At 40.1% G+C, this 26,712-nt stretch overlaps 1 protein-coding gene across 2 annotated transcripts in view; it reads right to left on the reverse strand.

Moving 5' to 3' along the window:
* Positions 1-6,697: 6,697 nt before the first annotated feature.
* Positions 6,698-26,712, reverse strand: part of LOC307016912 (low density lipoprotein receptor adapter protein 1) — a 43,357-nt gene continuing 23,342 nt past the window's right edge. The window contains exons 3-10 of one of the 2 annotated variants that reach the window (XM_079646286.1): positions 25,364-25,476; positions 18,057-18,171; positions 17,305-17,377; positions 16,874-16,960; positions 14,930-15,051; positions 13,679-13,713; positions 10,766-10,794; positions 6,698-9,878 (exon numbers count right to left, since the gene is read on the reverse strand). In XM_079646286.1, coding sequence (XP_079502412.1) covers positions 9,832-9,878; positions 10,766-10,794; positions 13,679-13,713; positions 14,930-15,051; positions 16,874-16,960; positions 17,305-17,377; positions 18,057-18,171; positions 25,364-25,476 — 621 coding nt within the window. In that variant the 3' untranslated portion in view covers positions 6,698-9,831. The remainder of the gene's footprint in view (positions 9,879-10,765; positions 10,795-13,678; positions 13,714-14,929; positions 15,052-16,873; positions 16,961-17,304; positions 17,378-18,056; positions 18,172-25,363; positions 25,477-26,712) is intronic. The other variant, XM_079646285.1, reaches the window with a different exon arrangement.

Genomic DNA, 26,712 nt, shown 5'->3' on the forward strand with positions numbered 1-26,712 from the left:
CCATCAGGGAGTTGCAGCTAATGTAATGGGGTTTCTCTCACAGAAATGCATCCGTATATCTCTTCCACTATGCACAAAATACACGCACCACGCACCACACACACACACACACACACACACACACACCTCATCGATTTAAACAAAGATGCATGGTGTGCATTAAATGTTGGCTGAGACTACAGTACAGTAGAAAAAAGCACTTTATGCACAAAATACTTGCCAAGTCTAGTTACAAAAAGTGTTTGAACGCACCTCCTACAAATGAATTAGGTAATGATAAGGCGGTTAAAATCAATCATCTTTCACTTCCATTTCAGGTAAAAAAAAAAACACTCAGTGCAAAATCCTGACAGTATTTTATGCACAACGCCAATATGTTGAACACAATGTGTTTAGAGTGTGTGCCTCCTGGTGATCCCTTAAAGAACTTTAAAACAGTAGTTCATCTTAATTATATGGTAAAAAATAAGCATAAAAATCCGTAACAGTAAAATCATGATATTTCCAAGAAACTCTCTCTGATTGTAGGTCATTCTCTTTGTCTGCTTCTTTTATCTGTGTTTTCTAAACTTCCCACACTGAAGCATTATTACACTTTTAATATTTGATGAGTTTAAATCAGTGTATAGCTGACTCCGGAATAGCCTATGATCTTCCTTAGTTCAGATCCATATTCTTCAATGACGGACTGCAGTTTTTTCAAAATGATAGGTTTGCGACTGTACAGAAACCAGTTGGTATGGATTGTAAGTGATGTAAGAGTTGGAAGGCAGGGATTTTGAAAAGACTTACTCCTGTCTTGTTAAAGTCAATCAATTTGAGAGTTAGCCCTACTTGAGTCGAGTCAAAAGCCTTGATGCTCTCAGATGTTCTGTTCTTTGAACACGATTGACTGGGGAAAAGCTCAGTCGGTCTATATTTGTCAAAAGATTAAATGAGTCTTGTTGATAACAAACACACAGAAAGCTACTGTATCTATTTACTCAATAATACAACCGCCATTAATAACTCAAATGTCAGTTTTACCATCAACAACATTCATCCAAAATGAAGCAGAAGTTACGAGACAAGATTTTCTGCGGAACAATTTCAATACGCCAACCATCTGTCCTTTAAACTCCTTAATCATAAAATGCAATTAGAAAGAAGTACCATACCTAAGAATACAGCTCAAACTAAAATAGAAAGTGATTACAGCCTTGCGGGGGATTAATAGCTAATATTCTACACCCTCCCATTCTCCTCCCTCAACTTTGTCTCAGTGCAGCGCTGCCGTCATCTTCCCATTAGTTTGCTCAGGCGATTTATGGGCTGTTGTTGTGGTTGAGATAAGCTTTATATAGATGTTATTCACAGACGGAAGAATATACTGCATCTATAAATAAATTGATTTATAAATATAGGTTTGTCACAGGAGTCTACTTTCATTGCTGTACTGCACTGGTCCCTATGTGCAGCAATATAAGCAGCCTCCTTGCCCTCCATATGAACCTTGCTTCTACCTTATAAAGGAGAACAAGAAAGCCTGACATGAGAATACAAGCAAGACACGTTTTGAAATTCACTTTAAAAACAACCTATTACTGATAATGATTCCTGGGTTATTCAGAGGTTAAAGGTTTGTTGAAGGTCAAACGCTACAACCATTACCGACATAAATGAAGCCATTGGAGCAGTGTGCAACACCTTATCGGTAGAGAATTAGTCATTGCAAAATTGTATTTAATAGCCAATTAGCAATTAATGACAGTTATGAATAGTAAATTAGCTGTTCCAGGACACCACGGACAAATTAGACATTGTTACAGAAACCAGTTGACTTGCCGTTCATATCAGCCCCAACGTTAAAACTCCTGAAATAGAATCTGTTGAATTATGAACAATATCAGAGAAGATAATAGAGAATAGCTGGAACTCTGTTTGTAATGTTTTTAACTGCAGAGTGCCGTGTGAGAAAAAAGCACATCAGAAAAGATTTAGGCCCAATCCCAAACCGCCCCCTACACCCTACCCCTACACACTACCCCTCAGTTTGCGCGTTCGCACGGAGGGTCCGCCACATTAAGTGCTGTTCCAAACCAACGAGTGTGGAGCGGTGTGGAGGGGGAGTGGGCTATCAAGCCATCAAACAGAGAAGGGTCTAGCTGCGGCCGCGGACAGTACAGTACACTACACGACAGGCCCACCTGACACGACACTACGGTGGCTGAGAATGGTCTAGCTGCGGCCACGGACGAGAAGCCCCTCACTGCAGTGCGCAGTGCCTCAATAGCCGCGTTCACATCGGAGTACTTTTCCCACTTTAGTTCCGATATAGTTCCGAAATGTCGCGTTCACACCAAAAAGAGCCGAAACTAAAATTAGTTCATGAGAACCTTTGAGAACCAGGGACTCTCATGCGGCTCTCTTGTGAGAAAAGAGCTGTATTTCTGATTGGCTGGGCGGATTGCACACCACGCCCCGTAAAACAAAAAAAAAGTGTTGTGAAGCCACCATTTTATTATCCTTGCATTAGCATTATTAGCATTAGCATTAGCCCAGCGCAGAAACGCAGAGAGACTAACTTATGGCAACACAAAATAAAACATGGGAGCGGTGGAGATGAGGAGGTGTCGGCGTTCTGGCGATTTACTCGGAAGGCTTCAGTAGAAGCTGCTAACTCTGGGGACTTCCGGCCGGGGATTTTGGGCGGCAGTATACGCCGTGAAGTTGTTTGCGGCCTGCCAGTAAACCCAAAGCAGAAGAAGAAGAAGTGACGTCAGTGGCTTCATTTGCCTAATCCACCCCCAGGGACTTATTCCGGTGTGAATGCGATCTGTACTTAGTTCATCAGAACTAAAGAGTTCTGATGAACTAAGTTCTCATGAACCTTTGTGGGAAAAGTACTGCGGTGTGAAAGCGCCTAATTGAGCTCGATGTGGGTGGGAGCTCAACGTAGGCGGAGCTTGACAGATGACGCGTTGCATCCTGTTTCCCAGGTAGCAGTTCTCTTCCCTCCCTTCAATCTAACCCTTCCCTTCCCCCCATCCTAACCCTAACCACTCCCTACCTTTTTACCTAATCCTAATCTTCCTTCCTCCCTCCCAAACCCCAAAACCTCTCCTCCTGTCGTGTAGTGTCGTCAATTCGCTTTTAACGGTAGTGCCTCTCAGCCTATCGTGTCAGGTGGGCGTGTCGTGTAGTATCATGTAGTGTCCGCGGCCGCAGCTAGACCATATTGATCAAACAGCGAGTCTGCACCGGTGCTGACTTGAGACTTGACACTGGTCTGCCGGGTTGCGTTCCAATAGTCCATTTAGCTTAGGAACCTTTCTAACCAAGTGAAATGACCCGGAAGTACGTCAGTGGCAGCCATGTTAAGTGCCGTTCCAATTCTCCAAATGAAAGGAAAGGAGGTTTCAAACTTCCTTTATAACCTCCTTTAGCTTAGGAACCACTGGACCTCCCTTACCGAAAGGAGAGGAGAAAATGCTGCCCCACAATGCCTTGCAGCCGCAGCATTTGCGTCACACAACAGTCGGCCGTTCACGGAAACAAACGATTATGACGGAGAAATTATATCATGAAAGTTACGGTGCTTATTAAGCATTTTAAAAACGTATGTGGTAAGTTGCCAAAGTGTTTTGTTTTGAACGTTCATCAGTATTATAATCAAAAAGAGAAATATGAACGTTAGTTTTTACTGAAATGATCAAATAAAGTCAACATTTCACTGAGCTGTGTGGGGTTTGTTCAACTTTTAAAAGATGTTTGAATGGTGATATACACAGTGATAGGTGTTAAGGACTAACGTTTATAATAAATACATTTGTATTGATTTTAAGATATTTTTATACAATCATACATATGGGATCATTTGTATTAATGTGGACCGGAGGGAGAGGGTGACGAGCATAAATTTCACTTTCCTTTTTTATTTCAATTACAACTTTGGTCATGAAGAATATGTTTCTCTGTTGTCCACGTTCATAAAGCATAAAACAACAGCATCAGAGCACGGTGCAGAGTCTCTAGATGAGTCCCTCGTTCTTATTAAACATCCATGTTGTAGTCCGTTGTATAGAACACTGTAGTTTCCATAGTTTCACCTCAGCAGCAGACGCACACAATGACGTCCGCTAGCGCATCATAAACACGTCAGATAGTGAAAGTGCATTCGGATACTCTAAAGTACCGCAGTCTCTTCTCCTAAATCCTTTTGAATTCTCCTATCCACTATCCCTTAACCCCGTGACGTTTCACTCCGAGGTCAAGGAATAGGAGATAGGGTTAGAAATTAGGAGCTGATTTTTGGATTATCGGAACGCAACCCTGACCGGTCTCAACGCTGTGTGTGTCCGTCAGGAAACACGCTGTTTACAAGTAGTTCCAGCAAACACCCACTGTTAAATTGCGATGTTAACAACCTCATGATAACCTCATATGTTTTTTAACTTAGGATCGTATAGCCTACCTGTGTTTAGTCTAGAAAAAGGTGAATGTGTGCATTTTATTATAAAGTTGTGTATATTTACAGACTGTTGCAAAATCTAAGGAGCTTATAAAAATCAGGTTTAAAACTAAAAAGTTTTACAAAAAAGTAATACAATTAAAGATGTTTGGAGTTTTATTTTGGTTATTAATTTTAATTTTGTGTCTGCTGATTTGAAACCGTTGTTACATACAGTTACACCATTTCCTGTTTCTGCCGGAGAGAGGGGAGTTTGTCCCAAAGCTTGCCGCTGTATTTACTCCCTCCATCTGACAGGAGGGAGACTCGTTGAGCTGGTTGAGCTGTGTGTAGGGGTAGGGGTGTATGGCGTCAAGCCAACATCAACATCATATATATTTTAAAGATTATTTTGTGCAAGATTAGCCTATATTGGAGATGACAGTGTTGGAAGGGGGAGACAGAGGGGATGACATGCGTACATGGTTCCAGGCTGGATTCGAAAAAGGGTGCTCCACACGGGAACCGAGTCCCTATAGGCCTACTGTACATGGGCCGCCAGCTCTACCAGGGCACTTATATGGCAGCCCACCATTGAAATAATTTTAAACCAAAAATGTGTAATGGTCGCTCCACACAATTGCAGCACATGTTGTCAGTGCAGCTCACGAAATGCGACCGAGATGCTACTCAGTCTCCTGTGAGTTCTCTGAAAATATCCGTTCTTTTTTTTTCTACAGCTTTTCTTTGTTGCTCACTGGAGGGTGGTCTCCCTCCTGAAGACAGGTCTCTCCTTCACACAGACCCACAGACAGGGTGATGATCACATCTAGTTTTCTGTATAGTGTTTTTAAGAGTGCTGCAGAGGCTCCACAAGCGTCCCGTCTACAGGTTAATAAAAGTGCACAGATTAATGTAAAAGGAAATATTAAAGTATTCTGTAACACCTCATATATGAATAGCTATTTGATTCGTCATTACCACAATGTATTTTACAGATAGAGATACAGTACCAGGCTAGTTCTGAAAGCCTTCATGTTTCCCCCTTTTGGTATATTCAAAGCTGATTCACCTTATACCAGCTTGGTAAGACACTACCCTCAACAATGGAAGAATTTATCATGATACAATTGCAAAATAAATCTCCTTCTCACCTCTTCTTGTCTCTTTTCTTTTCTGTCATTTTTTTCTTCTTTTAAAAATGACGATAACAAAAGTTACAGGTGCGGCTAAACAAATATTGATGCATCTTAAATTGAATCTCCCAGATTATGAACTTCTTTTGGACATTTCTTTCATTTATGAGGAAACAGACGAGAAGCTATTGTTGCTCTCACCTGGTATGCATTACTACGTTTCAATCAGAGGCAGTGTGCTGAATGAATCGATGGGATTTAGTCCGTCAGACAGCCAACAGGAGCCTGTCCTCGCTTTGGATCGACCTCAGAGAGCAGGGACATGTTTGAGAGAAAAGCAGTATGGATTATAATGTAATGTTTGGAAATTTCCAATTGATTATAAAGTTCTATTTTAGTTTAAAATCACTAAATGGTTTAGGACCCAAGTACATCAACGATCTCCTGCATAATTATGAACCATCAAGGTGTCTCAGGTCTTCTGGAACGAGTCTGCTCTCGGTTCCAAGAGTAAGAAGAAAACTTGAAAAAGCAGCGTTTAGCTATTATGCCCCGACAATCTGTAACAAACTTCCTGAATCATGCACGTCCGCAGAAACTCTTACTATTTTCAAATCGAGACTGAAAACATGTGTTTTTGCCGCTGCTTTTAATTGAACTGCTCATATTCACACTGCAGTTTGCTTTTTCTTCATGTATTGTATAACTGTTGTGTTTATCTTATTATCTTTGCATTTTGAATGCCTGTTGTAAAATGCCATTATATAATGTGTTTTTACTGTAATTATTCTTAAATGTCTTTTATTTTATTTTGTAAAGCACTTTGAATTGTCGCGTCCTGAAAGGTGCTATATAAATAAACTTGCCTTGCCTAATGTTTACTGAAATGATCAGCAGAAGGGCCGGGATAAATAAAGTGCTTGTCTTCACAGCGGGCTGTTGTGGTTTAATTGGCTCTTCTTGAAGATTATTTGTTGAAATGTGTTACTTCTCATTATATTGTGCTGAAAGATATGTATACACGTTCAGCACAATATAATGTAACATGCAATTATACTGGGTATGACAGTAAAAGCTTAGAGTTTAACAAAACACACTGTCTAATTCAATAAGAAAAATAAGTGCTATTAAATGTTTGTACAAAGTATTTTATTATGCATAAATATGTAACAAACCATAACAGTTTCCAAAAGTTGTACACCTTTTTTTACACAGTTTAGATCAACTGCTTGTGGTTTATACACAAATTGCTATTATGATCACAACACTGTTGGAAACCCACTAATTGCATAGATAGAAAATAAGCACCATATTTGAAAAGTAAATCCATCTTGAAAACATCATGCTTATTTTGGGCAACAATATCTGAAAAACTCTGAAAGCCTCAAATGTTTTCTGACCTCAAACCCTCGCGGACTGATCTGTATTCAGAGCACATCGACTCAAATTGGCATGTGATACACCCCTTCCTCCCTTCACGCATGGAAAGTGCTCGGCTGTGCCAGGGCACCGCATCCATTAAAGATTCACGGGGGATACGTGAGCTACAGAATCCTAGACACAGGAAATACAACTCTTAAATCAGGCAGATCAAGTTTTGCCAAAATACAATTTATAGAGATGAATCTACTAAAAGAAAAAGCCCAAAGGGACTTCCCTTCAAAGTAAAATCATTTTTACACTTCTCTTTTTGTTTTAAAGTCAATCAAAATGACTGGGTATATTCAATAGTTATAACAAAGGTCGCTGCATTGGTACTGTTTTATGTCGTTATTGGAAACCAATTCTGTGTCCGAAGGGTGCTGGACAACAGCCCATCTCTGAATATCACTCAAAAGCACTGAATCAGCAGAAACTGAAGCAGCCACACGTTAATCAATGAGTGAAGTCAATGACGGAGCTGAAACGGTGGGGAAATGTTTGGAAAATCACTTCCACTCAAGAGGAAAGATGTTCAACTGTAAGGTGAAATAACGATGCTGCATTCTGAGGTTATTTATCATATGGTATGGAGGTTTCTTTTTAAAGATACATTGGAGGCTTCATTTCAGCCAGTCAGTAATGAAACAATGCAATTAAGCTTCATGGCGTAACCTGATAAGCCATCCAATTATTCTGCAGCGGGTGTCATGACAACAGTGATGATGCCCTGAATACAGAGAGAAGGACCACTTCAGCTAGGCTGGGGCACAATATAATATCCTCTCGACAGCTAAACGTCATCAGAGCAGCGGAAAAAAATTAATTTGCCGCGTCTAAGGAGGGCAATAATTGTTCTATGATGAGGTTAGGGACAAAAGATGTGTCGTGTTGCACAGATTACAGCGAACAGAGGCAGATGTGAACTGTGCCAATCAATGCAACAGGTGATTACTTTGAGAGAAGGACTATATTTTAAAAATATTCCTGCAGTGATAAAAAGAAACACATTTGTATAGATTGTCTAATCTAATGCAAAACATACAAGCAACAACAAGAGTGATCATTACCTTTTGAAAACAACATGTGTGAACCCCTGAATCTATTCATCCTACTTCCTTTGTGATGATACAATATGCTTACATAAATTACTCTGACATTGAAAAAATACAGCATATGGAAATATGTTTCTTTACTCTAGTGAATATGGCCTCGCCATACACTCGTCCTCAGAACCTCCAATCATCGCTATTCTGTAACACCATCTTTATGTACAGTGGCAAATGACTGATGTAATGTATTGTAAACTATTCATTACATTATAAAAGTCATACTTATATAAGACAGCATTGAAGTAGAGTGTTAGAGGAATGTCAGTCGGTTTCCGTGAGAGACAAGTCTGCTGTTGATTTGAGTGGAGCACGATTGTGATATTTGCAAACACTATCTATTAACATTGTTCACATAAAGCAGCACAAGGGTTACTCAATTTGATTACCGAATCATACACATTTCTCACAAACGGAGGGTCATCCCATGTGTTTTTTTTTTTAATGTATTTAATATTTCTAAATCAGACAAAGATGTGGTTCTCTAAGAAAGGGCATGGCAGTATAGTTTGCTTGTTATGAATAGCCGAGTCTGTGGAAACAGCTGTATGTTGTGTCGTGTGGTTTAATATACTGCAAAAGTAACCTGATGATGTCATAATATGTGATCAGAGTTATCTACTTTCTTATTTTCACAAATCAGTGGAGTTGAGTTTGGAATATGTGGATGTCTAATAAAATATTCCTTCAAGTTGTCAATGGGTTTATGGGAAATGTAGAATCCATTGTTATTGGAGCTTGGCCCGATAAAAGAGAGTGCAGGCGAGGCCATCTCTGCATCTGCTGCTTACATTTTTATCTGAATGTGGTTTATTTGTTTTCTTGAGTTTGAAGCTTCACTCCTGAGCTTCCAAGGCTTTTATCCACAGCAGATTTAGTTACTCAGTTTCCATGGTGATTGTTCGCTTTGTTATCAAAATACCCAATTCCTGTTAAGTTTTGGGCAAAGGGCACCTGGTGGATGAAAACATGAAAATGAATGCGGTCGTCAGATCATTCATTTTTCTATTGTTTGATATTGTTTTTATTATTTGAGGTAACCCCCACCGGATCACCTGCTGCATAACAAACGAAATCAAGAAAGCCAAGAGATGAGGTTAACGTCATTGGATACAGAAAGTAGGCAGTACTTATTTAGGGACTTTTGGGCCTTCAAATAAACATTTACATTGGGATTTGTTGGCAATAAACACTGTACCCCATTCTCTAAACATCACGTGTATGCTTCTTTCAAATATTGTAATTCCCAAGGTGGATCCTAGATGCTTCTTTGTCTTTACATGACATTTCACATTTCAGAAAGAGGTGAGAGTCTCATTGTATGTACACATAGTTGTTGTTTGTTTTTAAATATTTGGAATATAAAGAGACTCCATTCTTGGTCTCTTCCGTCTGTGTGATGACTCATCTTGCAGTGCTGTGTTGCACGTTGTGCCTTTCATCTAGCAGTTAGAGTATGGCTGAATATGTCCGAGTGGAGTGTGTACTGGCACACATACGTTGAGACAGAGCAGTTTCTAATATCAAGGTATCCATTTTGCCCTCTCTGCAGCAGCCAGAGGAAATCAATGCGTGATATGGTTTTGTCTGTTTGGGGTGTGTTGTTGGTCTCCAGGCCTGAGGGGTCTGATTTCACGGTCATTTTTCGGTGGTGCTGTACATAGGGCAGCTTTTGCCAGTTATTCAAACTGATTGTTTCAGATGGTTAACAAATTGTGGTTGTAGACTTCCCAGGGACTCAGATCTGCATGGTCAGAGACGGGTTGGGAGCAGGGCTCGGCCAGTCTGACAGAGAGGGAAAGACAGAAGAAAAGATTGCCACAGAGGTCAGAGGCAGTAAATATTTATTTGTCATGAGGGTTGACCGGATAAGCAGAGGTTAAAAACGGAGAGAAGAAGGGATACGATGTAAAATGACGGGAATGACAGGGAAGGAGCGGAAGGGCAAACATACAGAGAGCCATGAGAGGATTTTAGTTGCTGATGGAAAAAATAAATGCTAAGACAAATGTTGAACTAAGGTATGGATAACTCTTCATCACTTATTTTCAAGAAACAAAACACAAGATTCTAAAATTGAAATATCTGTCTTTAGGTTGTGAATCTAATTTTATGTCAGGACTCATAATTGATTCAGGATTTAGTACTTTTGCTTATTTCAGGGAATACCCCAGTCTGCTTTGCACTAATCAACGTAGTTTGGCTAATGATAGTGTGAGAGAAGAGTTAAGTGTATACAGTGTAACAGTTTTCATATTTGAAAAGCTTTTATGAATGTATGTGCAATAATTGAATACACAAAGGCAAACCTGAAGAGAGAAAGTATTTTTCTCAATTATCATTGACTTCAAGAATAATGAGTCTCAAGTTAACCAAAAATAAAAACGGTGGTCTCCTTCATTAATAAGACGAGGACTAGCTGCTTATTTGTTTCTCACAAACTCGCCAATTTCACATGGAAAGTGGTATTTATTTTTCCGTTTTCAACATATCACACAAGAATGCTTGACATCACAGTGACCGTGTAAGATGAGAGCTACTGATTTAATGATGTACTTGATACTAATGTTTGTACGAAGCAAAAGTGGAAGAGTCCTGTGCAGAAATGAGGGGTATTCTACATGTAAGGCAACATGCAGTACCGAGCATATAAGTCACATGCCGTCACTTACCGGTGTCCATCTCCTCTACTTCCATGTTGCTGCATGCCAGGTAGAAAAAGAAAATCATGACTATGTGACTCAATAGCAAAGAACGGACAGAACGGACAGCGACACTACCTCATGTTAACGTGCACGCCATGTGATGCAAAGGCGAAACCATGCATAGTTTTAAAGACACACACAATTGCAACAGCAATAAAAAAGAACCTGATTTTAATGAGGTCAAAAATATTAAGCTACATCAGTACCAAGCCAACAGCTGCACTATACTCATTTAACTCCAAGGTCACTATTAATTAAAAGAAATCTCAAATACAAATGAAACCATTTAATAAACCCATTTGAACTGAAGCTGGTGTCAGGACACATTGCTCTGGTTATAAGCAATGAGGCTTCACTTGAATAACTATATACTATTCTATTAATTGGATTTCTTTTCACAGAGGCCTAAACCCTGACCTGTTCTGGAGCTAATCATTCAAATGCTTCTTCTGAGGTTGGTCGGGCTGCATCAGTAGAAGACTGCATGCGAGCCTTTGACTCCGTGCTGCTACTTGGAATAAAGACATTTAAGTGGAATGGAAACCACAGATCAACCAATTAACCCTTAATGCCATTTTTATATTCACAAATTGAGATGCTAAAGTAGGAAATTGGCTCGAGATGTCATGTGATGTTCGTCTCTTCAGTGTTGAAGAAGCTTCAGTGAACTTCGATGTATACAGTACATGCTTCCAAATATCATGACCAATGGTTTGTTAAATCTGGTTCCTAATCTATTTCCTTTGCACAATTTGCTGTTATCAAATCGCCAACTTCTCCACCTGAGCCAAGCGTAAAAACTATTTTGGGATTTTTGCCACACAGGTTGATAATGCACATAAAATGAGGTGCATTGACACCATGACAGTACATACAAAAGTGATCCCTGAAAGTTAACAAACAATATGAAATTCAGAGACAGCACACAGGGCAGGATGCACATCTGCCAAGGCTCCTTAAGGTTCCTCGAGACAGGGTACCGACAACCCTTCTGTGCCGATCTACTCCTAAAGTCACATCACAGCAACACTGAGGATGTGCGACAGCCCTGACAGCTCCACGTGACCCACAGTCCTCCAGCTCTCAGGTCAGATCTTATCCTCCTTTTGTGCCCCCGCCACAGCAGAGCCTAACCTCCTCGCTGACCTCTGCAGAGGAGGTCTGCTCTAACACTGCCCAAAAAAACCCTTCCTCTAGGATGTCAGATTAAGATCTAAGTGTTCCACCTCCCCAAATTTGACATCCACACTTGAGGTCAGTATTTCCTGAGAAAAGCCTCGGGGATGACCTGCCTTCCTCTTTTGATCTCCTTCCACACGCAGACAGCTTCTACATTCACTTCTGTATGATATTTACCCATTTGGCTTCAAGTGTTGCATTCTTTAACACAGCAAACACATCTTTTAGCCGGAGGCAACACCATTTAATCAGTTGCAATCCCTTTAAAGTGTGAGGCACCATCCCTTTGCTGCTCTTTTTTTTATGTAGTGATAATACAGCACTGCACATACACACAGATCAGCTGGTTGTATCAGGATAAGAAAATCTATGCCGAGGGCTCAGATACCACTGACCCGTTTGGCTGATTTCAAACCGTTTTTGAGGCACATTATACCAGAGTATGTCACAGGGACTACATGCATGATGTTATAAGTGTTAAATCATATCATGTTTACAGTGTTTTCTGGGCTACACCCACCGAGACTCAAATTTCACATTTTAGTCTCTCTGCAGGCGTCTCACTGCAATTTCACAGACCGCCACACTCTCAAAGAAAGTACAAAAAAAGGTGTGGCATTGTAATCTTTGTTCAGAGATGAAATGCTGATGCACTGTGGAGCGCCCTTCCTGGCTTCCGTCTCCGTGCTCCTGACAGCTTCGTCGGGAGAGGTGACAATCACGTTGGCAGGAGAGGAAAGGAAAGTCACTTCTGTTGTCTGCCAGGCTTCAAGCGCTGCAGAGATCTCACAGGAGTGCACACTGCTGCCTAGTTACACACTCAATCACTGTAGTGTGTGACAGAGCCAACAATAGTCTATTCACAGGCATTGTTGTGCAGTTATTTATAATACGGTATCAAAGCTAATCAAACAAATTAACTGCCCTCAATTAATGCTTGTAATGATTTTCAGTAGAGTTAATGGCTTACAGAGTTGCAGGAGTCAGGCTGTTTTATTGAGTTCAACATAACACTTCAAGGTAGTGGATCCAGTTATCTCCAACTACTTGAAATTATCATTTATTTCGATTCACTTAGAGCTGAGAGCTGCTTAGCTCTGAAACTGCCTTGCTTTTATTCAGCTCTGATTTAAGACACAACAAATAAGTACAGGTGTTGAGTTTTGACCCCTCTTGCTTACAGCAGGTCATTTATATAGGTTCATTTGATAAAATCTTACCAAATGCCTCAAAACTGACATCATGTTCAACACCTCACCAGTCAATCTCGAGTCGTAAAATATGTATCAAACACCAATCTATTTAAAGTACTTATTTCTACGTCTACTTATTGACATAGATGCAATGCCTCTTTTTGTAAGGAGTTACCTGTGAATATTAGACTGTTGCATGTGTGTTGCCTTTCCGTGTGTTTATACTTGTCAGTCAACGAGTCACTTGAAGGTTTTCTTATTCAAAATAGTGTGAAAGGTGAAAGGTGACCGACAGCTGACAGTCACCTTCAATGCAACCGTCATCCTTTAAAATAGCTCCACAGTATAAAGAGGTGATGTTCGGAACTTAAATCAACATAACAATGGTTTCATACATTTGGTTTTATGGGGAGTATTTGTTGCTCGAGAACAATCCCGTCTCCTTTCCTAAATAAAATAATATATCCCTCAGTGCTCTGTTGACTCTAAGTATTATGAATAAGGTTACCTTGAAAACGGATCATCGAGTCCATCGTCAACATCCTGTTGGGACATGAACAATAACAATCAATAAACACATACATTACTTCAAATGACAATCCTGCTGAGTCAGCTGCTGTCACAACTCATTTCCTCTGAGTGAGACACACACTAATTAAGAGCTAAATAATTAAATATTGCATATTTCAGATGTTTCAAGTTTACTTATGTTACAATCACCGTGACTGTATGGCAATATTGCATGGCTTACATACGGGGGAAAGTCTGGAAACATTTGGAAGGGATAGATTTTTGGTTCTCTGTAAGCACGTGATCAAAACAATTTAAAAGCGATTCCTTTTTCTTATGATAAAATAAATGTAATGTTGTCAAATTAAGACTTGAAATGATATTCTTTATAACCAGAAGCAATGCAAACATGAAGGAATTATAAAATAGCATAACATTAGAGAGGAGAGTATTAGAATAAAGTTGGGTGAGGCAAATATGTTATACTGTATGAGATCAGCCTGCAGAGACATCATCATGAATATGCCGCCACCTAGTGTTCATAAAATGCAAGTAAACACCAGGAAACTGGCAGCTTCTGTAGCATGACGATTTCAAATGATTTACACATTACCTTTACGCTCTGATTGTTGCTAACTTATCTACTTAAAACAATCCCATGTTTAAGGATAAGAAACGTTGTGGAAGAATGAGTTCATAGTCCACAGCTAAGCACCCTTAGACAAGTTCATTGTATCAATGTCAGTCCATCACATTGATCAATGAGTTGGAATAATTAATGTACACAACATGGCATTGATACAGTATAATGCTAAGGTGATGTGTATCACTGTACTGGCCTAATGTATAGGGATTTTTTGCAAACAGACTGTATTTACAAACTGCATGGGCAGAACCATCTTTATTCTGATCGAGTCATCTGTCACAATTAACTATGTTGATCTTTTTTGTTGTTTTTTGCTTAGATGTCTCGGAAAAGGGAATTCAGAAGCAAGGAAACTGGCCCAAAATCAAGGTAAGTTTTATCATGGAAGCTATCAAATTAAAAACCATACAAAATTAGTTTTATGCAGTGAGATATATAGGTTTAAAACTTAGGGAAATGCCAGTACTAGTGTTGGTTAAACATCTTGAGTTGTTATCTTGGACTTGTTATCAGGTAACAAGAAGTTGGATAATATCTAACCTAACCATCAAAACTGATTTAATCTCTGCTTCCGGCACAATCAGCCGTTTTGGTGCGACCTACCCAAGAGTCGTGTTTGATTGGTCGTCTTCGAGTCGAGTTACTGCGAGGTGAGGGCGAGCTGAGTGACGCGGAGAAGAAGGGCCTCCGGAGCTTCTCCTCCATCACAAGCGGCTTGTGTTGCTCTGGATCCGAGGGTCAGGGGGACAGGTGAGGACGAGCGGTGAGACAGAAGGGGACAGATGAGAGGGGAAAGGGACGGGACAACATACAGCAGAGAGAGAAGAAGAAGACACTTGTCAGCTTGTTCTGTCTCTTTAACTCTGCAGTAAAACATCAGATCCAGCCTGTGGTGCTCACAGCTTCCTCGTCTCGACCTACTCCCGTGATCCTTAAGGCTTCACATCACATTTTCTCTCTGTCCTTGGGCTACTGGAAGTGGAGCTACTTTGAATTGAGCTGGACGGATAGCCTTTAACTAACCACAAACTGAATGGATGATTAGGTCTCATTTGCAGACACTTTGACCCCCTAAGGAGTGGGAGACATTTGGCCATAGGGAAGTATTGAAGGTTTACTCTGAGTAGTGAGTGGCAGATCATTAGGTGAATTATCCCAAGTGTATGTGGGAATTGATTGACGGGAGTTAAACGTGTGTTACAAAATGATTCGTCGTGGTTTGCACACAAGGTCATTTTAAAGTCACTATGCAACAGACTACAGTAGCGTTGACTTATTCATGTTTGCTAGATACTGTTGGGTTTACGAGGATTATAAAAGCCTTAAGTCTCGAGAAATGTGGTATATTCTCACTCTGCATTTCATTGCCTTCTCATTTCAGTGACAATATATTATGGTTTATTTTTATTGCCTTTTCTTTATCTCCTGGAATTACAACACCTCAATTCATCTTGGCCTTACCGATTGTAATTCTAAACTCTGCAGTAAATGTAACCAATAATAAGACTGCCAGTATAACATTCAATATTATAATCAAATGAGCAACACTCAAACATATTGATGAATGATGGGAAAGCAATTGGAGCAGCTGTAGAAAAACCAACCTGAATGAAAGCCTATCACGAGATCAATATGTGGAGTTGTTTTTCTGCTTTAAAGTGCTGTTCCATTACCACAATATGCATAACTCCCAGTAAGCTCAGTGTGGATAATAAGCTGTCGACTCTTGAGATCTGGTAAGAGCCAGGTGTTATCTGTGAGTGAAGCTTTGCCTGTATAAACTGCATTCATCTATTGTTGGGTTTTCACCAACACGTCTGACAGATAGAGACTGGAAGCCATATTTTGGGGAAACAGCAGTATTTTCATACAGTACATGCTAATGTTATGTGTAATCAGTTGATCTGTTAAACAGCATCTTTTGTATGCTAACGTTAATGGTTAGAAACACACACCGCGGTTCTGTCTCACTTACTGTAGAGCTGACTTTGTGTAGTCTCTGTTAGCATTATCACTTCGACTTTCCCCTTTCTCACTGGTAACAATATATGCTAGCTTTCCAGAGGACGGATGTCTATGACGAGAGTATGTCTTTTTGTTGCTAAAGAAAAACTTGGGAAATGGGAGGAAGAGTGCCATTTACACATTTGCCTCTGGAAAGTATTTTTACCTTCCAGCAGTTTGTTCAAGTCCTTATTGAAATTCTACCTCAATGCTACATGCATTGTTTGTAGAAAAAACAACACATCTCTATGCTAAGCTAAGCTAAGGTAAAACTGCATACTGGCTCTAGCTTTAGATGTGATAAACCAACATGTGTTTTCTCCTCTAAAACTCTGAAAGAAAAAAAATCTGTATTTTTCCAAACTTTCCCTCAAATCCCTCTATTAAATAGTGTGTTGATTATTCCCCAAATACGAAACCAGGCTTTATAGAGAGCTAATGAAATTAAATCCTAACCTTCAGGAAACCTTTTCATTATTGCAGTTAAAATGATGTAATGTACAGAGAAGCCCTGTGGGAAATGAAAACATGAAGAGAACGTACCAGAAGGAACACACTGAGGGCCTGCTGTCTCCGTCTGCCCTTTGCTGGCTGCACAAGAACAGCAAGTCCTGGCCTTCCTGCTTTTGTCTGCAGACAGAAAACACTTCTCAAAACTTGACCTGAAGAAAACAAGATGATCCAGCTATGTGGTAGAAATGAAATGTGATAATATTTGTACTTTTGGTTGTCAGCATTCTTAATTTAAATACAGGGAGTACATATAGTGCATCGTATGAGTAAAGATGATCTCAACTCATATTTGAGCAAAAGTCTGATAGAGGGTGTCGTATGCTGTACACATTGTAAGGCCCCCTGAGACAAATGTGCACTTTGTGACACAGGGCTATATAAATAACATTTGATTGATTGAATGATTTTTTTTTTTAAAACATAAAGTAAAAATGTAACTACTTCCTGTTCAGTGAACTCACCTTCCTGAGCAATCTCCCAAAGATCAAGCGCTACTTTAAAAGCCTGCGCTACAGTTAATGTCACAGCCTGAGCCTGGAGACAAGAGATGGGAAAAAAACTGAGTAATGAGACAAAAATAACGAAATATAAAATGTAATAATTAGTTAGGACTCAATCAAATGCTTTGTAATAAAACGGTACAAATATTAATCATGTATTAGTTGCTAAATACTAGCATATTAGTATTACATCTAATATAATCTTTGTTAAACACATATTAACGCATTATTCTGAATGAACACATACCACAACTACTAGGACATTTATTAAGGGTTTGATACGAAACTAATGTAGTAAATGGTTCATATGGGTGCCATAGTATAAAGTGTCACTGAAAATGTTTTCATAACATCTTTACTCTGATATTTCAACCATCTACTGTGATATATAGATTTCTTTGAGTAAGAAGTAACCATTTGTTATAATAAGCTGAACTATTACTACGACAATACTATTTATAATCTTATCCATTTCTCAAAATATGTGTGACCAACAGTACAAGAGCTGTAAGGTGTGCTGCCACTAGAGGGAGCCACACACTCGCTACATTTATACTCTGCTGCCCAAATCCCAATGAACCTTGTATAAACTAATTCCCTAAATAATCAGATTTGAAGACCTGCTTAAGCCGAAGAGCTTTCTGTACATTAAGCTAAACATAGCTTTATACAAACAGGTATTTATAGCAAATTCACAACTGTGGCACACTTACTATCTTCTTCTTTTGGCAGAGAAACGCATGGCACTCCAGGGTCTCGTTGAACTGACTCTGAGAGACATATGCAAAGACTTTATCCTGAGTTTTATCTGCTGTGCAGTACGAGATTCTGCAAGAAAGAGAGACACAAACAACATTATTCAAATGCACTAACACAATTAACCCGCTTGAAATAAGTGCATCCGTGATGATAGATGAGCAAATGCAGCCAACGGCAACCAATTTATAACATGAAGGAAACAACAAGACAAAGATCCTTTTTAATCACAGGACACACAGGCAGAACAAAGGACACCAGTGTATCATCTGCTAGCTCGCACTCTTAATCCCTCCTCGTACATCAAGGTGAGCTGCACTGCATGTCGGTCCAGGCCATAACTTTGCTTTTTGCTCTCAACCTTTTTCCATATGCATAAGCAAACTGATTGCAGGATGAGATACGCTGCTTTTGAATATGATGCTGCTGGAGTCCCACAGCTGGGAACAGAGGAGCAGGAGACAAATGAGCAGCAGTGCCACCATGAGAGAGGCTTGAAGCTGCGACTGGGCTTTTCAGCACTTTACAGTATATGTCCGGATAATGTGTGTTATTATGCAAAAATCAACTGACATTTTTTGTTTTGTACATTTAAGGTTTTCCATGAAAGACTCAGACGGAAAATTGACTCTGACTCATGGTCTCTTTTTATTATAAATTCTGCATACAAAACATGAATAAAAGAACATCAGCCACTCGACAAGGTTCCTACACATTTCCCATTTCATACTTTCATAGTTTTTCAGACTTTGAAGTGGATTTTCAGACCATATTTGATGTTAGGACTGGTTTTCTGCTCTGAATACCATAAGCACTCTTCCAGCATGATACTTTTATTAACAGAAATGCAGTATTTAAAGATCCAAGGCTTTTATTATCATTCGTACATAGCTACAGTGTAGTTATGTAGTCAATGAAAATCTTAGGTCACGGGCTGCTCCCACAGTGCAACACAATACAACTGATAAAATAGTGCAAGTAAATACAACAAAATAGAATATAATAGAAATAGTGGAGAATAGTCTATAAACAAGCAATTGGAATATTGATATATATAAGTTGAAAGAAATAATTAAATCTAAGGACAGTCTTTAAATACAAATATTTTCCATACCAATCCAGACATGGAAATCTCTCAAATCAAAGCGCAAAGTATCCCTGATACTACAAAGGCACGTGTAACCGCATGACATCAGATGCAGAAATACAATACTTTGCAACTTCTGATGAAATATAAGAGTTTCTTTTGTCTGTAATAAATCCCTAGTCTTGAAATGCGGATTGATCTCCACTGCGGCTATATTGCTCTTCAAATCTCATTCCCTCACAGTCACACTGAATCTCTTCTGGATCTAATATCTGTTTTTGAAGAAATCCAATTACCTGCAAATAATGTGACAGCCATGGCCATTTATTTTCGATAGTTATCTAAAACCAATCTAGACAGAGCCCAGCAAGCCATTTCGCTCCCCCACCCACACCTCGGTTTACTGAAGCGACGGGTGCAAAACCGATGGATATGTTTCCTCAGTATTTTTTTGTTGCAGGCTAATAGAAGTGCGAAATCGACTTTGAGTCGCCGCGTGTGACTTCCTGGGGTTGTTACCTGAACCAGCAGAGTGTGTCATGTGATGCTTTCAATCAGGGGTGTAAATGAGCCGTAGCAACCTTGGCCATTATAATTAAACACACATCTTCTATTATAAGCAGCACAAGGGCAGTCTGGGCTCATCTGCACCCTTTACGTTTATTTATTTATTTGTATTACTATTTTGTATGTTCTTTCCCACTATGTCTATCATTAAGTATGGTATTCCTGTCATGCTATGTTTGTTCTGTATTATTTCTTGTTGGCTCTTCTGTTTGTCTATGTTGAAAAAGAGAAGTATGATTTCCACCCCAAAGAACTCAGTACTATTGCTTACACTTGTATTCTTCTTCTCAATTCAAATATCTGAAACATAAGCAGCACAAGGGCCAGACTTGGTCCTTTCACTCTCATTACCCAGGTATAGAATTCTACTTGTGTACATAATTCATCTCTGAATAGCCCAGATCAAATCATCCCATCTCAATTAGACGGCATGTCATCCTCATTAGTGAGGGATTACACCACAGGATTCAGTGGTGTGTGTGGATCTCTATGTGATTCGCCATCATGACAGTTACTTGTTGTAAAGCGTAAACAAAGGGGATTTGCAGCTGGCAGCCACTCGTTTGCCGCACCACTTCAACGGGGGCACTAAAAATAAAAGTAATTTATTCCATCCAACAACAAGCATGAAATCACCAGCGCTCGGATCTCCCTCCTCAGATTGTTTGCTGGCTTGCACCACTGATGCATGACCCACATTGCAATGCCCATGACACCCGGCTCTGTATCTAACCCCCCACCCTGCTCCCCCCTCCGTGCTTTAACTTATATTTGAGCCTTATTAATTGCAGGAAAATGAGTAGAGATAAAGTTGAAAGGGGTTGCCCTATTTTAGTTTGGAAAACAAGTGTGATGTAACCAAAGTGTTCAATATAACCTTCGTTAACATCTTAATGAGATAATATATACTTTATTCCTAGACTGTTTTGATCAACCTGAACTTATTATTGTGGGCTTTAATTGTGAAAGCCTTGACAGAGATGCATCCATCCCTGTGTGCTCTCTTTTCATATGGTTGGTATTTTAATGATATGAATAACTGTATAAATGATTGATTATAAAGTAATACATTAGATACAACAGAATAATGCATCCTGTAGTATTACAGTACTATCAATAGTCCTTAAATGAGTGGAGTAATGGTAAAGCAGTGTTCTTGTCATACACCGAATGAATGTTTAATGGTTTTAGAAAACTATATAAAATAGAAGAAACTAAAAAGGCACCCTGAGAGCGTAGACCCCCACCAAAGCATTTTCCAATACTGAAACATAATGTGTACGTCCGCTCCATGTTTCGGATCTGCTCCGTAATATAATGGGTCATTCCCTTTGCCCATGCTTTAACCCTTCACCGAGTTCAAGAATATTTCACTCTTTTTATGACTTCAATAACGATCAAACCAAGACAAAGAAAATAACCACCCTGGCCGTGGCAAATATTGTGAAAAGGCCTTTCATGTTGCCACTGATTTGAATTGCTGTTTTAATGTATCACACCTCTTCTTAAAACAGTCCCTACCCAAACATGTTCTACACATTTCAATTAAAAAAGGCACCTCAAAGATTTTCTTAAAACAGGTTGACAGTCAGAGCAGGACTGTACCCTGACGATACAAAAAGTCTGCAAACACAGCCGGGCCCTGAACTCATCGCTCCTCTGTCTTATCGCATACTGCAGTATCTATAGAGATACAGAGAAGCTTCGGAAGAGACTTCTATAAACGCATTTCAACTAGAAATGTTGTCCATTGTCAACAACATGTTTTCAAGACGAGATTTCAGCAGTAAACAAACAAAATGAGCAAATAGGTCAGCGCATATACAGTGGCTGATAAATAACTATCAGCAAGAATCTATTATCGACAGCAAGAATTTCACAACTATGAATTATCATATAATACTGTATGGGTAATACACAAAAAAGAATCTTCATTATAACATAGCATCCATGTGTGAATAATGTTATTTGTCATTGGAGTGAATACACATTTAAGATGTTATCTCTTTGGCAAAGACACACAAGCTTCCTCCATTGACAGTATGTGCACTTCTATGGAGTGGGAGGTTTCTTACATCATTATTAAGACATTAAAAGAGGCAAATGGGAAATATGTATGACTGCCACACAATGGATCACATTCATAGAATAAGCCTTCAGTTTGAAAAAAAAATAATTGACAGTTTTTCACTAAGCTAGAACAACAGAAGCTGAGCTGTCAGTGAGAATCATATCTCCAAAGGGCCTCTGTGGACCGCATGCCTTTGATCTCCTCACTGTGTGGAGCACCGGTGCTAGTGAGGGAATATCAGTCGAAATATTTAAATATTTACAGTACAAAGCGTGAATATAACTCCACACATCAAAGCATCAAATTCTCTATAAACATTGAATGAAGCAGGTATGCCGGTAAACACAACAATGAGCTACTTTTGTTCAACTTTATACCCGACATAAGTGCATTCATGGAAAACAGCATTTTGCTTTTGCTGCAGGAAAGCAGGCACATCTTTCCAAATGCTGAACAACTCTGATTCAAACAAACCGAAAATGGGAAAAAGAAATCGTCAGATGTTATAGAAAACTTTGATTGGGGGATCCGACAGACATATCTCCCAGATGTGAGGATGTGTCAGAAGAGCGTGCCTCATTAACAGGTGGAGTGTCAGGTACAGCTCCTCTGACCCGTGGGTTTTGCTGCTTGATATGCTGGTCTCTCTCTGAGAGCTCCTGTCAGAATATGAAGCAGAAACAGAGTCCCCATGGGAGCTCTACACCTCGCAGTGTTATGCTCTCTGGGAGATGTAATATATTTCAAAATATTATTTATGACTAAAGAACAACAACTGCACGATTAAATCAGTTGTCAAAACCGAAACATTTGATCAGGTTTCCACAGTTTTGCACAAATAAGCCAAAAAGGAGTTTGTATTCAGAAACACAGGGCACTTGTTTTTTATATTTATAATCTGATCGGCTGTCTGAGTAAAAAAAAACAGTTTCAGCAAGTTGGTACTGTACGTGCTCTTGCGTCTAACTTTGTTATATATCATAACATTTATAGGATGTTGAACATCATTATACACGGTTTTCCTGGGGCAATAAACAAAAATGCCTGCACATGTTGGATTATAATATCAGCATTCTTTGTGTATATCTAAGCTCCAGAGGCCATTTATAAAATATCATCATAGTGTATATTTTAATACCCCTGTTTTTCTTAAAACAAACCAAATGTTTAGTGTCGTTTTTTTCCTTCCCTGTGAGAATTTAGACCTACAGCAGCACTACAATGCAGACCTCGTGTTGGAAGATCAAACTGGTGATAATATAATCTGAATGTCTGATATTACAAATTAAATGCAGTGTGAAATGTGCTGCCAGTGGCTTTGAAGGCTGCTGAATTCAATATTGGGATCTAAAAAAACTTTATTTGCCACTGATACAGGATGATATTTCATTGTGTGTGTGGGTTGGTGAGGGTATGCGTGTGGGTGGATGAGGTGGGGGGGGGGGGGGGGGGTCATGGCTGCGAGGATCCTTTTTCCAATGTTATGGCACGATGCCTCCTTGTCTGTTTTCTATCCCCCGCTAAGCTTCGCCTGAGGGAAACAGCCCTGCTTCCAGTGAGTGCAAATACACAATTAACTCTGCATATAAACACACACACACACACACACACACACACACACACACACACACACACACACACACACACACACACACACACACACACACACACACACACACACACACACACACACACACACACACACACACACACACACACACACACACACACACACACACACACACACACACACACACACACACACACACACACACACACACACACACACACACACACACACACACACACACACATCCATGCGTGGACACACACACACACACACACACCTTTTGTATTTAACTCCATTATTTGTTATGCACATAAACAGGCTGACACGTCTCCTCTTCCCTTCACCCTTCACTTGCTGTCTTGGCCAATAAATGGATTATGTGCAACTAAAATAAGACATAAGAAAGGAGGGGGAAGAGGTTGAATTGGGGGTGGGGTTTCATAAAAAGGGGATAAATCAATCCTCAGTCTACCCGAGCTCTGCATGTGGCCCCTTCTATCCTCTATTATTACGCCGGAGTATTGGCGGCACGAGTTTCAAAGTGGGCAATTAGTCGTGGGTATTCCTGCGTTCAGAGCTCTGTTTACGTTCATACGAGCAGAAAGGTAAGATTGCTTTACTAGATAAATGAAAGGGGGGGAAGGAAAGGAGGGAGAGAAGAGAGGCAGATCAAAGACAAGGCTCATTCCCCTGGCCTGTGGTCTGTTACCGCTGATAAGGTGGATCAGGAAGGGGCACACACACACACACATACACACACACTGATCAAATATATCCTCCATCACACACCAGCTTCTCGGTTATCAGAGCTCTTCTGTAATCACAGCCCAGCCATGTGATATTTAGACGGTAAGGATCAATTACACGAGGCCCAATCTATATTACAGGAGCTATCCAGAGAGAGGAAGCCAGCCAAACCGACACAATCCACACACACACACACGAACACACACTGTCTCTCTCCTTTCACTGATTCGGTAGAGGGAAACCTAGCGTGGCGCTGAAAAAGGTCAGCTTTCATTGACACAGAGAAACAGTATGAGACGTCCCCCCGGCGACCCCCTCCTGGCCTCCCATTATTGGTTTCCTGCTGAATTGATCAAACTCACAATCGCTTTGAGCAGAGACCTGCTCGGTTTATTCCTACACAAAGGAGCCCAAGCAATGGACAGAGAGGAAAGTGACCTACATAGAACATATCAGTATTTTCAAGAATCAGATGAAGACACTATTATTAATATTGTTTTTAGGTTTCGGAGGATTAACAGCATTGTTAGGCACAGCACGAATAATAAACCCTTGTTAAGTGATGATGTTTTAGAACATATTGCTCAGCCACGCTTTTCAGGCATTTACCTCTGGAGGTAATAAGATATGAAAATGTAAAGTTTTACATGCAGTTCTTAATGGTTTGCATGATATTTTCATTTATTTGCTTGAAGCCAGTAGCCCTAGCATTTTCACTGACCAGCACATGGCTTCATATAATGACAAACTAAGATATGTAATCATTGGGACTTTAAGAGACTCTCAATTATAATAATATATATCAGGGTTTTGTCTAAACCGAGTAACAGGGGCGCTGCGCCCTCATACCAAATTGACGATTTTCCCGGTAAAATGTTAAAGTGATGCCAGAAAACAATATTTCTGTTGGTCATACATTTTATAATTACTCCAAAAATATGAAAATCGTGTCAAATAGGCCGTCAGACAGACAGCTTTGCTTTCGGTCGGTCTGCCGGTGGACGAGTGGCAGGCAGAAGGCTTATAGTTAAACTGTGATTTCTGAATTAGATCGTTTCTTTATCCGTCCTTTTTCTGTAGAGGAAGTATAGAAATCTTAACTCGGGATGTATTTGTTGTTGTGCAATATATAACTCGGCAGCTTTAAGACATAAAAAACGAATTTTCCGCTTCTCTCTAATGCATTATGTTCGCCGGAAAGTGAGCGGGGCGTTTGATGTACCTGTATATGGAGACATTTTCTATGAGGTCTGTGGTCTCTGTGTCCGTCATGATGATGCCTTTCGGAGAGATGGTCAAAGTTACTTTCCGAAACTTCTTGGCACTGGCCCTGGCCTGTGGATATGAAATATAAAAAAACACATTAACACTCACATTAAAAATCAATAGGGTGCTGTCTGGCATAAATATAGCATGAACGTACTTCTGATGAAACACCGAAAACCCCTGAGATGCGACAGTGGCTGCCAAGCAAAACTAGGCAGCCTGCGCGAGTTGCCCCGGAAATGTGGAGAATTTATAAAAAGTGACAGAACTGGGGGGGGGGGGAGGAAAGCCGCATCGTGAAGCCCAGAACGAGGGCTACATGCAACTCCAGGTCGGGCTGGCAGCCGCTCACTCCCCCTGCCGCTCTGCTCCATCTGGAGTTTCTGGAAATAGGAGCAGAGTGCTGAGCTGGTGGTCTGTGAGAGAGCGCCTGTTGACTATGACAATGACCTCCGTAGCATGCAATTAGCTGACAAATGAGAGCAGTTTAGTTTCACACTCAAGTGCGATGAGGTTGAGAATCAGTAGATAACTGTGGAGGAATACAGAGGGTGAAAGAAAGACATCATTTCATCACTTTCCATTCTCCCTGCAGGAAAACGCTTTTATTGTTGCAGCAGGTGAAATAAAGGCCGACACCGAGGAGAAGCGGATGATGAAAAGAATCTTTGCTTCAAAGAATAACCAGGACTTCTGAAGGACAACAGGAACGCTGAAGGAGCCTAAATGCCCTGGAGATGATGATGAGGAACAGCACATTCTGCTGAAACCCGCGGCCCTTACAATATGTAAAACTGGCTTTATATCAGAGAGGGAACAAGTGCTGTGGCTGAGTGTGGCAGCTCATCCATGTAGGAAGTGTTAACAACCATGTTATATTCTGTCATGTTACTCGTGTCATGCCACCAGGCAAAAACCAATCTGTCAGCTTGAGATACGCCACATTCAGCTTCTTCTATACGTTTGGTCCCTCCGTCTTGTGTTATCATGCCAGACTGAAGCATGCAGCAAATGGAAAAGTCACAAATGTATTCAGTAATCCCATTCAAGTTGATTGGTTTCCAAGGGAACAGACAAGAGACAACTCAGTTGCTTTTCCTGTCCTCCCGGTGTAAATCAATTGAATCTTAATCCTGCCATTAGGTTTCGGTTCAGTCTCTAATTGAGAAGTGGGGGGTTTATGAATCAGCGCCAGGCTTTCCTTTCAGCAGATTAGACATTTCTTATTGTTGGCAGCGCTCAGGGAAAAGGTGCGCGTGAAGGACAAACTAAAGAAGGAAATGTTATGTTTGCGTTTCGAATATG

Source organism: Notothenia rossii (assembly GCF_949606895.1).
Source record: "Notothenia rossii genome assembly, chromosome: 8".
In the NCBI taxonomy this organism is placed as follows: Eukaryota; Metazoa; Chordata; class Actinopteri; order Perciformes; family Nototheniidae; genus Notothenia; species Notothenia rossii.